This window comes from Chionomys nivalis, chromosome 11 (assembly GCF_950005125.1).
Source record: "Chionomys nivalis chromosome 11, mChiNiv1.1, whole genome shotgun sequence".
Taxonomy (NCBI): Eukaryota; Metazoa; Chordata; class Mammalia; order Rodentia; family Cricetidae; genus Chionomys; species Chionomys nivalis.
Genome location: NC_080096.1, coordinates 18,496,338 through 18,511,554, shown reverse-complemented (window position 1 = coordinate 18,511,554; position 15,217 = coordinate 18,496,338). Strand labels below are relative to the sequence as shown.

Genomic DNA, 15,217 nt, shown 5'->3' with positions numbered 1-15,217 from the left:
AATTGTAGCAAAAGATGTGTTGCTCAGTAAGCAAGAAAAGGGCAGGGCGGTTGTAACGAGTGGCCTTAATCTCAGCACTCTGGAGGCAAAGGCAGGCAGATCTCTGAGTTCAAGGTCAGACTTCCAGGACAGCCAGGGCTGTACAGAGAAACCCTGTCTTGAAAAACCAGACTTAAACAAAGCAAGGGAAAGAAGAGGCGGTGGTAATGGTTGGGGCTTGAGAGATGGCTCAGAGGTTAAGTGCACTGGCTGCTCTTCCAGGGGACCCTAGTTCAATTCCCTGCACCCACATGGGCTTTGACACCTTTGTCTTGCATTCCTTGAACACTGCACACACAAGGGCACAGGCATTCATGCAGGCAGAACATCATACACATAAAATAAAAACATTTTTAAAGGGTGGGGATGTTAAGCAGCTTGGAAGACTCTGAAGCAACCCAGTGGCTTCTTCTGGTCAAAGTGAGTGCTACATGGGTTCCCTGCTGTAAAAGGCTTCAGTGGGAGAGCCTTGGCCTCACTCTGTAGAGGCCAGCTGTGGAGGTGCAGGGTTACTACCGCAGAACTTAAGGGGTGAAGGCAGGAGGATACCCGGGTGCGGGCCCAGGCTATAAAGGCAGTGTGAAGACAGTTGAGCCACATGAAACCGTGTCTCAAAACAACAATAGCAACAAACTCTATCAAGAGAGGCTGGGGAGGGGGGCAGTCAGGCACAGGCAGAACTCACAGCCCTATCCTGGTGTGCTGGGTGTGGTAACGTGTCCCTAATACTATTGCTTGGGAAACAGGAAGCAAGATTGGACATTCAAGCCGGGTGGTGGTGGCACACGCCTTTAATCCCAGCACTCGGGAGGCAGAGGCAGGTGTATCTCTGGGAGTTCGAGACCAGCCTGGTCTACAAGAGCTAGTTCCGGGACAGGCACCAAAGCTACAGAGAAACCCTGTCTCGGAAAAACCAAAAAAAAAAAAAAAAAAAAAAGATTGGACATTCAAGACCAGTCTTAGCTGTGGGAGACCCTGTTCTCTCTCTCTCTCTCTCTCTCTCTCTCTCTCTCTCTCTCTGTTTTTGTTTGTTTATTTGTTTTGTTTTTTGAGACAGGGTCTCTCTGTGTAGTCCTGGCACTCCTTCTGACCTCCAGTCCAGTGATCCTCCTGTCTCTGCCTCCCAAGTACTTCAATTAAAGGCCACTATGCCACCACTTCCTGGCTGAGACCCTGTTTCAAAAAGAGAAAAAAATCCAAACAAGTGGCTCATGCCCTAGGACCAAAAGGGGCCTTGGCAGCCTCCTCTGTACCCCTCTCTTCTTTCCTGGAAGCCTATTTAAGGCAACTTCAAACGTGTTGTATCTTCCTGTCGTCTCTCACACCCCCAGGGGCCTCAGACTGCCCGTCTGTCTGCCCAGCCTCCTTCCTTCCCAGCCGGAGAGGGCTGCTGCAGAGCCGGGTGAGGAGCCCACATGTCCAGCTCATACCTTCCAGGCCACGGTATTTGAGACCTGAGACAGGGATGGGGGAGAGGGAAAAGCAGGGTCTTGGGGGCCTGAGACACTGGACTGAGAATTTTTTAGAATCTGAGGGTCATTTGGGGTCTCTTAGGATGGGAGGGGGTGAGGTGACAATTGCCTAGCTAAGCTGACCTCTGTATGGCGTGGCCTCAGATGAAGATGGCAGAGCAGCGGAGTGCTGACTGGCAGCCAGCCAGCTGAACACAGGGGCATCTTCTTGTCAGTCTAGGCAGATGGCACCTGGGGCTCACCCTTTCTAGGGTTTCACCACTGATGAGGGAGTTGACCCTGGAACAACCAAGGTTCACAAGACCCTGGTGTTCCCCAGAAACGCTACCTGGGTGAGCCTGGATGGTGGGAGCCTCTGGTTGCTATGGTCCTGTTCTCTATGGAAAAGGCAGGTTTCCCCAGTTCTCAATGGCCTGGAGGAATCCAGAATGTTCCCTCAGAGCGTCCATGAGGACTTTGCTCTTCATTTAATATTCTTTCTGCCCCTTCCAGGGAAGTGTCATTGGCTTCGACGTGTCAGAACTAAGACAGATGTCACACATTAGCTAGAACAGTACCCATTTCTCTTTGCTTTTTGCTTTAGCTTTTGTTTATTTGTTTGGGTTTTTTTGTTTGTTTTGTTTTTTCTTTTTCTTTTTTCTTTCTTTCTTTTTTTTAAAATTCTTTATTATGTATACAATATTCTGTCTGCGTGTATGCCTGCAGGCCAGAAGAGGGCACCAGATACCATTACAGATGGTTGTGAGCCACCATGTGGTTGCTGGGAATTGAACCCAGGACCTTTGGAAGAGCAGGCAGTGCTTTTAACCTCTGAGCCATCTCTCCAGCCCCCCTTTCTTTTGTTTTTTGTTTTTCGTTTTTTTGAGACAGGGTTTCTCTGTGTTGCTTTGGAGCCTGTCCTGGAACTAGCTCTTGTAGACCAGGCTGGTCTTGAACTCGCAGAGATCCACCTGCCTCTGCCTCCTGAGTGCTGGGATTAAAGGCGTGCGCCACCATCGCCCGGCCCTCTCTTTACTTTTTTGAGACAAGGTCTCATCTAGCTATGACCTCCCTGTGTAGCCATGGCTGACCTTACAGTCCTGCTCCTCCCTCCTCTACCTCCTGAGGGCTGGAAGAACAGTGTTTCTCACCATGCCCAGTTTATGTGTTGCTGGAGATCAAACCCAAGGCCTCATACATGCGAGGCTTGCACTCTGCCAACTCAGCTCTGTCTCCAGTCCCGTGCCCTCCGCGTCTCACATAGAGACTCTGAGGCCAGGAAGAAAGTGACCTGTTTCCAGCCTCACCCCACAGTGAGGGTGCCAGTGCTGTGCCAGTCTTCACAGCCCACCTGGACTCATCCATCTCCCCATCTGGTAGTGGGAACAGGAAAGGAAAGCCAGCTGCCCAGTGGGTCGTTACCACCAGATTTCTGAGTGGTCTGGGACACTCTCTGTCCCTCAGCTTGGACTTCCAGCCTTGTCACAATGACCATGCAGGATGGGACATGCCTATCTCCCTGAGAATGTCTGCCCAATTAAACAAAAGGGTGGAGTGCCTGAATGGATGAGACCCTCCCCTTCCTGCTCCAGGCAGAGATGCCAGAGGCCCTGTGTGCCTGCTTTAGGGGTTCAGATTGTCCTATAGGCAAGAGAAGGGAAAGACCACACAATGTATAGATAATCGTGGCCTTGGACTTTAGTGGGGGCTCAGAAGTATCCTGTGCCTTTGCTGTCTTGGATGAGGATTTCCAAAGTTTCCTTTGGTCCCACTCAGAACAGCACAAGAGGTGAACACCAGGACAATCAGGAGTTGGGGTGTAGAGGGAGAGCGGGGTGAGTTAAATAGGGAAGAGGGGACAGTCTACGGTCAATGAAAGAAACCCTTGGGGGAGGGAAAGGGAACCATCTGAATGAAGAGATGGTGAGTGGGTGGCCACGGTTTAGCTTCTTCCTTTTAGAAACCAAACTGAGGGTGAGTCTGTGCAAGAGACTCTCAAGGCCTTGGTTCTCGGGCCTTTTTCCTGCTTCCCAGGTCTTCTTAATCAACACTTCTCAGCCACTTCTAGACACAATGGATACTCATGACCTGTCTTTGGCCAGTTGGATGTGCCCCTTGCCCCTGGCACCAGCTAAACCTTCCTTGCTGGCCTGCCCACAGGCTCAGACCTTATGTCCTGCAGAAGACACTCCTGGGCATGACCCCACAGGATCTCAGCGAGGATGCCTCAAACATAAGTGAGTCTGGGGCCTGGGACTGGACCTGAGAGCTTTGTTGGGGGGGGGGTTGAATGGGACACAGGATTCAGGATGGGGAAGGAACTGGGACTCTGTGTCACTGGTGTCACTGAGGATAGAACCTCAGGCACACTTTCCTGCCACATTTAGAGTTGGCGTTCTGGCCAGAATTGCCCGTGGCCCTTTCAAGACAACAGCATAGCAGCTGCTGTAGCCGATCATCAGGCTGGGGCAACAAAACTGTTGACCTAGAATGTTTGAGCTAGAGCAGGCTTTAATTGCTTTTACATTAGTTAGTTCGTTCTGTGTATAGGCATGCCCGTGATGGTCAGAGGACAACTTGCAGAACTCAGTTCTCTCCTTCTACCATGTGGCTTCTAGAGCTTGAACTCAGGTCCTCAGGCTTGGTAGCAAGCACCTTTACCTGCTAAGCCATTTTGGTGCCCCTATTATTTTAATTTTTTTGTTCACTTTTATTGGGTCCCATGTAGCCCAGGTTGGCCTCATCCTTACTATGCAGCTAAGGCTGCCATTGCATTCCTTCCTGATACTCCTCCTGCCTCCACTTCCCAAGTTCTGAGATAACAGGCATGCATCACCATGCCCAGCAAAGAACCGAACATTTTACTAAACTTACTTTAATGTAAATTTAGTTGTGTGTTCAGCAGCTGCCCCTTGGGACCCTTGTGTGACCTCCTCTTGACCCATAGCATCCAAATTTATATATTTAATCTGGGGCCTCTCCCTTAAACTTCAGCTAATCTTGACCTCTCTGGCTGCCTATACAGCTTTTAGCAGCAGTGGGGAAACTGTCAGGCTTAGTAGTAGTGGGGAAACTGAGTCCCACAGGGAGGTGCCCAGCCCAAGCTGCCTCATCATTGGGCAGGCTTATGGCGGACCAGATGTGCAGTCCAGACTGCAGGGGGCCTGATCAACTTCCCTTTCTGATTCAGAGCACCAGTCACCGGGCCCGCACGGAGACTCTGTGGAAAGTGAGAAACTCACAACCAAGGACCCACTAAGCAGAGACGAGATGGAAAACCCACCAGAAAGAGGCTCCTGCCTACCCCTCCCCCCTCTCACCAGCTCCTCCCCAGATGTCAGGCTGGACAGAAAGAGCCCTAGTCCCTCGACCTGCTGGCCCTGGCTTCCTCCGACCATCATCTCCAAGCAACTCCCCATCTACATTTGCCCAGTCTTTCCTGAGTACCCAGTTTTCCTGCCTCCCCCTTACCTATTCACATATGGGGCCCTACCTTCAGCCCAATGTCCGTACCTCTTCATGCTGCCCCCAGACACCTCATACCCCATAGTGGCTGCCTCCAGCTTGCCTATGACAGCCGATGGAGCTGGGCCCCATATCACCCAGGAGAAGCCCCTGCTTCTCTACTCAGGGGCTTTCCAGAGTGCTGGACACACCCTATACCCCCAGGTCAGGAGCCGGAGTTCTAGAGATGCTTCAGCCTTCTCCCCGGGACGGGCTGGCGTGGCAGCTCCTGCAAAGCGGCCAGGCTCCCAGGCCGGTGTCGTAACCCTGCCCTACCCTCTGAAGAAAAAGAATGGGAAAATCCTATACGAGTGCAATGTGTGTGGCAAGAACTTTGGGCAGCTCTCCAACCTCAAGGTATCACCTTCCAGGGTTCAGGACTCTCTTGCCTTTCCCCTTTCCTGAAGTCTGGAAGCCACTCCCGGGAACCTCCTAGGGCCGAATGGTCTTGAGGTTCACCCAGGCGGAAATCCAGGATAAGCTGAACACTGTCTGGTTTTGGTGGAGCGTACTTTTGATTCTGTCAGTCAGCAGACCGTGGCAAGAGAGTGACAGCAGATATCCAAGACCAGTTTGGGCAATATAACGAAACTCCTCCTGTCTTATTTAGGGTTGCTATTGCTGTGACCATGGCAACTCTTATAAGGAAAAGCGTTTAACTGGGGATGGCCCGCAGTTCAGTGGTTTAGTCCATTATACGGGAAGCATGGCAACATGGAGGCAGACAGGTACTGGAGAGGTAGCCGAAAGTTCTACGTCTGGATCCTCAGGCAGCAGGAACAGAGGAAGACACACTGGCCAGGCTGGAGCTTCTGAGACCTCCAAGCCTGCCTGCAATTACCCACTTCCTCCAGCAAAACCACACCCACTCCAGCAAATCCACACCCACTCCAGCAAATCCACACCCACTCCAGCAAATCCACACTTCCTAATAGTGTCACTCTCCATGAGCCTATGGGGCCATTTTCTTCTTTCTTTCTTTCTTTCTTTCTTTCTTTCTTTCTTTCTTTCTTTCTTTCTTTCTTCCTTCCTTCCTTCCTTCCTTCCTTCCTTCCTTCCTTCCTTTCTTCCTTCCTTCCTTCCTTCCTTCTTCCTTTTTTTTTCTTTTCTGTTTTGAGACAGGTTTTTTTCTATGTAGCTCTGGCTATCCTGGAACTCACTCTGTAGGTCAGCCTGGCCTCTACCTCCCAAGTGTTGAGATTAAAGGTGTGTGCCACCACTGCTTGGCTCTATGGGGCCACTCTCATTCAAACTTTCACACCATCGAAAAAACAAAAAGAAACTTTAAAAAAGCCAGGTGTGGTGGCTTTTAATCCCAGTGCCTGGGAGACAGAGGCAAGCAAATCTGAGGGGGTTTGAGGCCAGCTTGGTCTACATATCAAGTTCCAGGCCAACTAGAATTACATAGGGAGGCCCCGTCTCAAAAAAAATAAAGGGTGGTGTGTGCACGTCAGAGCCTCCTCCATCCTGAGAGACTGTCTGTGAGATCACTTTAAGTTAAAAACGAGAAATTGAGGTCCCTAGTAGACAGGATTCCAAGGTAAGCACTGTTGATTAGTGGGTTAGAGCTTGGATTTCAGTTTCTTGGCAACAACTACTGAGCTCTCTCCCAGACAGCATCCTCTCTGGGTCCCCGACTAAGCCTCTTTCTTGTTTTTGAAGATCAAAGAGGAGGAATGGGTAGGTTTTGGTGACTCAAGACCACAGTCTCACAACCTTTCTCAAGTGGGGTCCCACAAATCAGGCCAGGGGCTGCAGGTGTCTTCACGTACATCACTCAGCAGGGGGTGCCCACAGGGGCCCCTCACTGGTAGCCACAAGCTAGGTGGAGGACATGGTTACTGGGGAGACAGCTTTACTGTATCCTCCAAGGAAGGATTGCTTAAGCCTTAACAAACCTCAAGCCACCACTCAGAGGGCTAGCAAACCTGCAGATTCCTAGGCTCCGGCCTCAGAGATGATGGCTCAGCTGACCTAGAGGTCAGCCCCGAGACTCTGCATTTTTAAAGTGTATTTATTTATTTATTTATTTATTTTTGCTTTTTCGAGACAGGGTTTCTCTGTGGTTTTTTGGAGCCTGTCCTAGAACTAGCTCTTGTAGACCAGGCTGGTCTCGAACTCACAGAGATCCATCTGCCTCTGCCTCCCAAGTGCTGGGATTAAAGGCATGCGCCACCACCGCCCGGCTCTAAAGTGTATTTATTTTATGTGCATTGGTATTTTGCTATGGGTGTCAGATCCCCTGGAACTGAAGTTACGGACACTTGTGAGCTGCCATGTGGGTGCTGGGAATTGAACCCATGTCCTCTGGAAGAGCAGTCATTGCTCTTAACCACTGAGCCATCTCTCCAGCCCATAGACTCTGCATTTTTTTAAAGCATACTCCCAAGGTCACACGTGATGCTGCTGGTCTGTGAATTGCACCCCAAGGAGCTATTCAAGGGGATACCTGGGGTACCCCTTATCTATCTTCCTGAATCTCTGCTACAGAGCAGACCAAAAAATGAAAGTGCCCTGGGTATTGCTAGTGTCTGAGGGAGGTGATAAGTCCTGGATGACAGCAAAGGATCCTGCAGAAGGTTTTGGGGGGAGATTTGGAGTGGACTCTGAGCCCTGTTAGACGTTCCGGGCAGCTGGCAATACTTCTTCCAGGTCCACCTGCGTGTGCACAGTGGAGAGCGTCCATTTCAGTGTGCTCTGTGTCAGAAGAGCTTCACCCAGCTGGCCCACCTACAGAAGCACCACCTGGTACACACCGGGGAGCGGCCCCACCAGTGCCGGGTGAGACCCTTCTTCCCTTCACATATGCCCTTGCAGCTTGGTGAGGAGTTCTAGGTCCCTGGAGGGATGGCTCCTGGGCCTCTGTTTCCCAATCCTGAGTAAATAAAGATGGAGAGAAGGTGGGAAGATAGCTAGTGACGAGAGCTTGTGTGTGTGTGTGTGTGTCTGTGTGTGTGTCTGTGTGTGTCTGTGTGTGTGTGTGTCTGTGTGTTCGCGTGCGCACGTGCTCAAACACAGGCAGGCTACTGGAATGTGTGGTGTTGGAGGAGAAAACATGGCTGCGCGCCTGTGCATGGAGAGTAACGAAGTTGAAGATCCTGGAGCATGCACCCCCTACCCTGACTCCCCAGGTAGTTGAAGGAACCATAGCAGATAGAAAATATCCAAATAGGCAAACAATTGGATCAATGCAGCTCCTCGAGTCTGGCCTCATTCTTTGGGAAGGCAGAGGCGGGGAATCTCTTCCTGTTCCAGGGGCAGAAGGAGAGCAGTGTAGTGGTTATGAGTCTAGGTTATGAATTCAGACCACTGTTCAGCTCCTACCCTCTCCTCCCGACTTGTGGGGCCTTTGGCTAGAGGCTCACTTCCCCTGAGCCCCTGCTCTCTCGCTGGGGTTTAGTCACGCTTCTTGGGAAGACTAGGCAAGGTCAGTTCCTGGCTTGACCAGCTCCGGGGTAGATGTCGACTACCCGCCCGATGTTGCTCCTGCCTGATGCTGCACCCGCCCATGCTGCAGCCTCTTGCATCACAGTTCTAAGTGATATTAACCTTATTCGGGCTTCCCTAACTAATGAGGCTAGGAATTAGTGCTCGTCTATAACTGACAGAGAAGAAAGAAGCTCAGAGGGAAGCTATACAAAGTCACACAGGAAGTAAAGGAGAATGCTAGCCCCCACCTGCCAGGCTCTAGTGTGCCCTGCTGTGGGTCCCGGGGAGAGAAGCCTCTGGGTCTGCAGTTGACAGGGAGGTGTCCAAGATGGGTGGGATGGGGAGAGAGGCCCTGAGCCCATTGGAGGGTAAGGATGACATGAGTGCCCATTTCTGTCAGATATGCCACAAACGCTTCAGCAGCTCCAGCAACCTGAAGACCCACCTCCGCCTGCACTCAGGTGCCCAACCCCTTCAGTGCAACGGCTGTTCCAGCGGCTTCGCTCCGCGTGTCCATCTGAAGCTGCACCATAGGCTGCAGGCTCCTCAGCCCTGTAGCCTGGCCCACCCCCACCTGCCCCTCACCTCTCTCACCTGCCTTGCCCAGTGGCACCGAGGAGCACTAGCTTTCGTGGAGGACTCATCGGGGAAGATGGGCTGGGATGTGGACAAGGTCAAGGTGTCCTCAGTGTTCCCGGGAAAGCAAGGGCAGCCAGCCTAAGCAGTGGGGCTAGGGTTGCTGTGGGAACAGAGTGTTGGCAATTAAAAGATTCTCCCAGTGCTGAGTGAAGACCTCCTGAGTGACTCTAATGGAGGGAAATGTCCCCCGTGCACCTGCCAGATCCCGTCCCTCACCTGGGAGCAGGGCAGGGCACACAACCCGTGTGGGGTAGGAACATGCAACCATCCGCCTCAGGCCGGGTTTGGGTTCCACTCCTTGTTTGTGACCTATCTGGGACTGAGTCCTCCATCTCATCTCTCCAGAGGACAGTGCTGCCTCTCAGGACAGGATGAAGGCAGAGTGTCCTCGGTGGGAGGAGGGGCACCGCAGGCAGGAGGACTAAAGCCATTCCATTATGATCAGCCACCTTAGTTGCCTGGGCTGATGGACAAAGAGCACCTGGAGGTAACGGGAGAATGAAGCAAGAACTGATTTGTGTGCCGTCCAAGCACGGGACACGTTGCCCTCCTTCCTGAACGCCTTAACCCAACACCTTCCCGATCGTCCGCTCCGGACACCTTCTAATCTCAGTTCCTACTCAGCCAAGGCAGAGAGGTCAGCTGGTGTTACTAATCCTGCCATCTCCACGGGATGGGGGTGAGAAAAGAGACACAGATAGATTTTCCTGTCCTCTCATGATCCAGAATCATGAGGTCCCTGATGTACCAGGACCAGAGGGCAGGGGGTATCCAGCCAATTAGGACTACAGACAGGGAAGAACCGGCAAAAGAGTGGGGGTAACAGCCCTACCGGTGGTTAATCTCCACGGGATCCCCGCAGATGTGCAAAGTGTTCCTGTCCTCCACGCAGGAGCCAGGCGGCATAAGGTGGGAAATCGAACTGCCCGGGAGGATCAGGGTAGAGCCACAATAAAGGAAGGCTACAAACAATGACTCATATTTAGCCACTGTGAGGTTCTTTTGGCCGACCTGCGGCAGAGGGCGCCAGTCGCGCCTCCGTTGGTTTCCTGTGGCTTCCTCATCTCCAAAAGGAGTGACAGTCCCACTCCACGTGGTGGGTGGCACCGAGACAGAGAGAATCCTCCTAGGTAGCCCCTAAGGCGATGGCAGGTGGGCTTCGGCTCACCTTTGTCACATCTTTGGGTCGCGGAGATGCCAACCGCGGACTTGGCCCCACCCTGTTGATAGGAGTCTGCCCGCTTCCTGTCCGCGCTCGCTCAGCTCCTTTACCGTGTACCTCCCTAGGCTCGATCCAGCTCCCAAGCCCCGGCTGGTCCCAGACTCCCTTCGTCTTTGCTCAGGTCCAGCTTCTCGAGTGCTCACACAAACCCACCTCCGACATCCGGAGGCGTGAAGTTGCAGGGCAGACTGAGCAGAGAGCAGAGTTCGAAAGAAAGGGTTCGGTGTGGGAGTGCTCCGGACTAGGACCTGGGGTGTTCAAGGTCCCCTGAAGGTGCACTTGCGTCCCAGGGACCGGGCAACTTCTGGATCAGTCCCCGCCCGCGGCCCTTGCGAGCGAGGTTGCTGTTTGCTCAGGAGGACGGGCCGGAGGTGGTGCTTCTCTGCCTGGACAGCGGATCCGGGTGGCACCTGCAGCCAAGCACCCCGCAGGCTCAAGCCCCATGATCTCGCCATGAGAGAGCCACGCCATGGCTTCGGGGCTCGCCTGGTCCGGCTCTTGACTGGACTAGGGGGCCGAAGGGAGCGCAGGGGCAAGATCTCAAAGGAGACCAGACTCCCGGATAGGTGAGGGGAGATGGAGAAAGGCTGGGTGGGGCGTCCCTGGCCTAGGGGTATGTGTTTGGGATTACTGTGTATTAAAGTTTAATGAGTGTTCAAATCAGCATGTGATTGTCTTAGAGCACAAAAATATATGTGATGATGTGCCATGATTTGGGTCTGAGAATTGTGGGATTTCTCTGTGGACTTTTTTATTTATTTTTTTTATTTTTTGTCTTAGAAAATACAGTATCCCCATGTCGTAATATGTATGTAGAGTAACCATGGCCTCAAACTTGTGACAAACAATCCTCCCGCCAAGTCTCCCAAGTGCTGGGATTACAAATATGCTATATTACGTTGGACAGGGCCTTGTGCTTTTTTTTTTTTTTTTTTAAATTTAAAGCAACTTTGAGAACTTCCTGTCAGGCAAGCTGCTTACTGACCCACCCAGTAGTACCTCCTCCTGCTGCCGGCTGTGGACTTTGGTTCTCACCTCACAGGTCAATGTTTCTTTCTTTGGCCCTTGTGAGTCTGGCAGGTCCTGGAGCTGTCTTTGCACTGTGTTTGCCCCCAGATGCCACACACAGGCTTCTCTCTGTCATCCTGAATCCTAGAGAGATAGCTCTAGACGGTACCCACCACCAACCTTCATATGCCCCTTGCTTCCTGCTTTCCCCAATGATCTGAAGCAGCCCTCCGGGCGGCCCTGCGAGGCCTGTGTCCTGTGTGACTCAGATCCAGAAGAAGAGTTTCAGAGAAGTGAGGTCACCTACCTAAAGTCACACAGCTGGGAAGAGGTGACGCTGTGACACGCCCCTTAGCTGGTTGCCGACTGAACTTCTCCAAAAGCTCTGCTGCTATGGAGGTGGCCAGATGGGAAAGCTAAGATGGTAGGCTGCTGCTCACAGTGCCTGCTGCCTGAGTCACATGAGCGAGTTCCTTCCCCTCTCTGAGCCCTTCATGGTGGGTTGTCTGAGAACAGCCTATCCTGTGGTTGGTTGGGCCTGTTGGCTTCAGGGGGGACAGTGAAGATCTGAGAGGCCCCTGGAGCTCGTAGGCCCTGCGTGAACAGAGTGTGTGTGTGGGTGTGCTGGCAGAACTGGGTGTTGGGTGTTTATATGTCTGTGCAGTTACTGGGCAATTTGTTCAGATCTTATCGTGATGCAGCTGTCTTCGGGCCTGCTGGCCCAGGAGGGATGAGGGCGTGGTGGGGGCAGAGGGGAGGGGTTTGTGTTGCTCTCTCACCCTAAAGAGGGGAGGGCCCAGCCACCCTGTGCCTGGAAGCCTGAGTGCCCTGGGGGGCCCACACCCTGCCAGGGCTCTGCCCACCCCCACCTGGAAGACACACCCTCTCCCTTACCCTGTCTGGCAGAAACCTGCCCTATAGGCCTGATAGGTTCTCCCTACACCCCTCCACACTCAGCGAGGAGGCTGGCTTGGGGTTCGGGTGAGTCAGGAGTGAGGAGGGCAGGAACGGGAACGCAGGGTCCGCGTGATGATACATGCTCACTGTGAATACAGTCGGACCCCGCTCTTACCGGCCGTGGGAATGGGACCCTGAACAGGCCTCTGATCCCTGATTATTCAGGAGAGGGGCAGAGGGTTGGTAACACACTTGTAAATCTTTCTCTCATTAATTCAACATCCAATCAAGCTTTGCAGTAGGATAGTCATGGTGATCATATTCTAAAGCTCACTAGCTGTGTGACTCCGGAACAAGTGACTTTGACTCTCTGTGCCTCTGTTTTTCTCACCTGAAGTCCCTAGGCACGGATATTTTTCTGACGCCTAAAAGAGATCAGATAGGCACAGACCCTAGGGCTGAGCCTGGCACCTGGAGGCTCTTGGTAAACATGAAGCACTGAAGTCATCTGGGCACTGTCCTCTTGTCGTGTGAATGTGTGTGTGTGTCTGTGTGTGTTCCTGCATGTGAGTATCTTATCTATGTGTGTGTGTGTGTGTGTGTGAGAGAGAGAGAGAGTGTGTGTGTGTCTGTGTATGTGAGACTGTGCCTGTGTGTTTGACAGTGTATGTATTTGTCTCTGTGACACTGTGTGTCTGCGTGTTGAGTGTGCGTGTGTGTGAGACAGTGTGTGTGTGTGTGTGTGTGTGTGTTGGGAAGTGGTGAAGGAAGCCGAGGAAGCTGTTGGTAGGCCTTCTTCAAAGGCTTGAGTGGCTCATGCAGCCGAGTTGTGAGCCCTGGATTAGGTGGGTAAGGGGCTGCTAGACTCAGTCTGTGTGCCAGGTGTTGGGACAGCAGGATTCTGCTCATTCTTTTCCCTGTGCTTCCTTCCCAGGCCCTGGGGTGGCCAGAGCTGCCCTGACCTTGCTCAGGATCAGGGCAGCAACAACAATGTCAGCCTCAAGGTAGGATGAACGCAAATGGCAGGAGGTTGGGGGCAGGAGTTCTGGAGGGCTGGGCGGGGTGAGGAACCTAGACTTGTGGGCTCCCTCTTTGCTTCCACTGCCTTGTGTGACCCTGGAGATCTCTCCCCTTCTCTGCCAAAGGAGACAAGACAATAATGCCTCTGTCAGAACTGTGGGGAGGAATTCAGTAATAGATGCAGGAGGCCAACAGCGTCTGGGTATCAAAAATGTGTCCGTTTAGTGCTAGGGAGCCGGCTCTGTGGTCAAGAGCACTGCTGCCTCCAGAAGGCCTGACACCAGTTCCCAGAACCCATATCTGACGATACACAGTGTCTGTGACTTTAGCTTCAAAGAATCCAATGCCATCTTCTGGACTCCACGGATACCTGCATGTATCTACACACAGACACATGTGTGTACGCATAACCTAAGAATAAAAATCAATGTCTAATGAGTAAAAAGACGAAATGTTTAAACAATAAGTAAAAGTGTGCATCTAGTTCTGGGGTGCTGGGGAGGCACACAGCTGCCACTGGGCCTGTTTTCAGGGCCCCCTGCTCCTCCAGTGCCTTTGACCTTCATTCCTTGTGGCCTTCTCTTCTTTATTTCCTGACCTAGTCCTACAGATGTGATATGGGGCCTGTGATTTAGCCTTCTGAATGGTCTCCCCCTCTGCAACGGGGACCTGAGCCACAAGTAGGAGAGGGACGGGGTTCTCCCTTTGGGGGACAGACACCTCCCACCCCTAGAGTCACTCGAGCAGCCAAGTCACCCCGCTTTGGTCCTCTTTGTATAACTGAGCGCCCCTGTACTTGGGTACTTGAACCATTAAGATAACACACCAGGAGTGGGATGCTCAGTTTATGTCCCCACATATCAGGACGTGAAGATGTGAGTGATTTACCTCCGCTAGCATAGTGGAGCTGGGGTCCAGGCCCAGGTTGCCTCCACGATATTCGTGTCTCCGGTGTCTCCGGGTGTCTAATCCCTCGGGAATGAGAGGTCATATCTATTTCATGAATGAGTAACTTAAAGATGATGGAATCAAGCCTGGCAGTGGTGGCACACGCCTTTAATTCCAGCACATGGGAAGCAGAGGCAAACAGATCTCTGTGAGTTTAAGTCTAGCCTGGTCAATATAGTAAGGACAGCCAGAGTTACATAGTGAGACCCTGTCTTGAAACAAACAAACAAACAAAGATGATGGGCAAAAAATAATCACCCCTAGCCGGGCGACGGTGGCGCACGCCTTTAATCCCAGCACTTGGGAGGCAGAGGCAGGCGGATCTCTGTGAGTTCGAGACCAGCCTGGTCTACAAGAGCTAGTTCCAGGACAGGCTCCAAAGCCACAGAGAAACCCTGTCTCGAAAAACCAAAAAAAAAAAAAAAAAAAAAAAAAATCACCCCTGCTAGGTGGGATTTTGTTCCTAGATTTGATTTTCCCAATGCCAAGGACACAAGTCTATCCTTGGAAACTGGTAGTGTGAGGCCAGTGTCCACTTTGGTCTGGGATCCTTACCCTCTTCCCCTTGTTCCCATGACCAGCCAGGCTGGATCCCAGGGAGAACAATAGACAGCCCAGGAATTGTCCCCCTCTTTGGCACTGGGATGGGGGCTCTCCCTCGCTTCCCTCACGCCCTGTATTTCTCTCAGTGCCCATAAGCACCCTCCCAGGTCTACTGTGGGAACTTGGGACTGGGAGGGTTTAAGAGAAGTGGTGCAGGCCTTTTGGTGGCTGGGAGCTGGCGAGGCTGTGTGCAGTCATGCCAGGTATGCCCACACATTCCCTAATCCCTAGATTAGGGCCAGAGGCTGGGCTCTCGGAGAAATCAGCAACAGGGCTGGGAGGAAGCTTCAGGAAGGGCAGGCATGGCTGGGTCCGGCAGCCGTCCCTATCCGTAGGGGCAGCAGTGTGATGCCTGAGAGCGAGGAGACTTTACTTCCCTGCTGTATGACTGTCTTCTCCGGGCTTCACTTTCTGTGTAAGTAAAATTGGAGAGCAAAAACTTGGCCAGGGTCCTGCC

The 15,217-nt window shown here is 52.4% G+C and overlaps 1 protein-coding gene across 1 annotated transcript; it reads left to right on the top strand.

Annotated features, from left to right (window-relative positions):
• The first annotated feature begins 1,379 nt into the window (after positions 1-1,379).
• Znf683 (zinc finger protein 683) lies at positions 1,380-9,159 on the top strand. The gene is made up of 5 exons (XM_057785210.1): positions 1,380-1,482; positions 3,651-3,727; positions 4,681-5,351; positions 7,647-7,775; positions 8,824-9,159. Exons 2-5 carry the CDS (start codon positions 3,688-3,690, stop codon positions 9,142-9,144), a joined length of 1,161 nt encoding a protein of 386 aa, XP_057641193.1. The 5' UTR covers positions 1,380-1,482; positions 3,651-3,687; the 3' UTR covers positions 9,145-9,159.
• The last annotated feature ends 6,058 nt before the right edge of the window (positions 9,160-15,217 follow it).

Bases quoted from the DNA above. Each gene is read 5' to 3' on its own strand.
- Znf683 (XM_057785210.1), top strand. From the start codon at position 3,688: ATGACCCCACAGGATCTCAGCGAGGATGCCTCAAACATAA. The intron at 5,352-7,646 runs GTATCACCTTCC...TACTTCTTCCAG, and splicing joins GGCAGCTCTCCAACCTCAAG to GTCCACCTGCGTGTGCACAG. The intron at 7,776-8,823 runs GTGAGACCCTTC...CATTTCTGTCAG, and splicing joins AGCGGCCCCACCAGTGCCGG to ATATGCCACAAACGCTTCAG.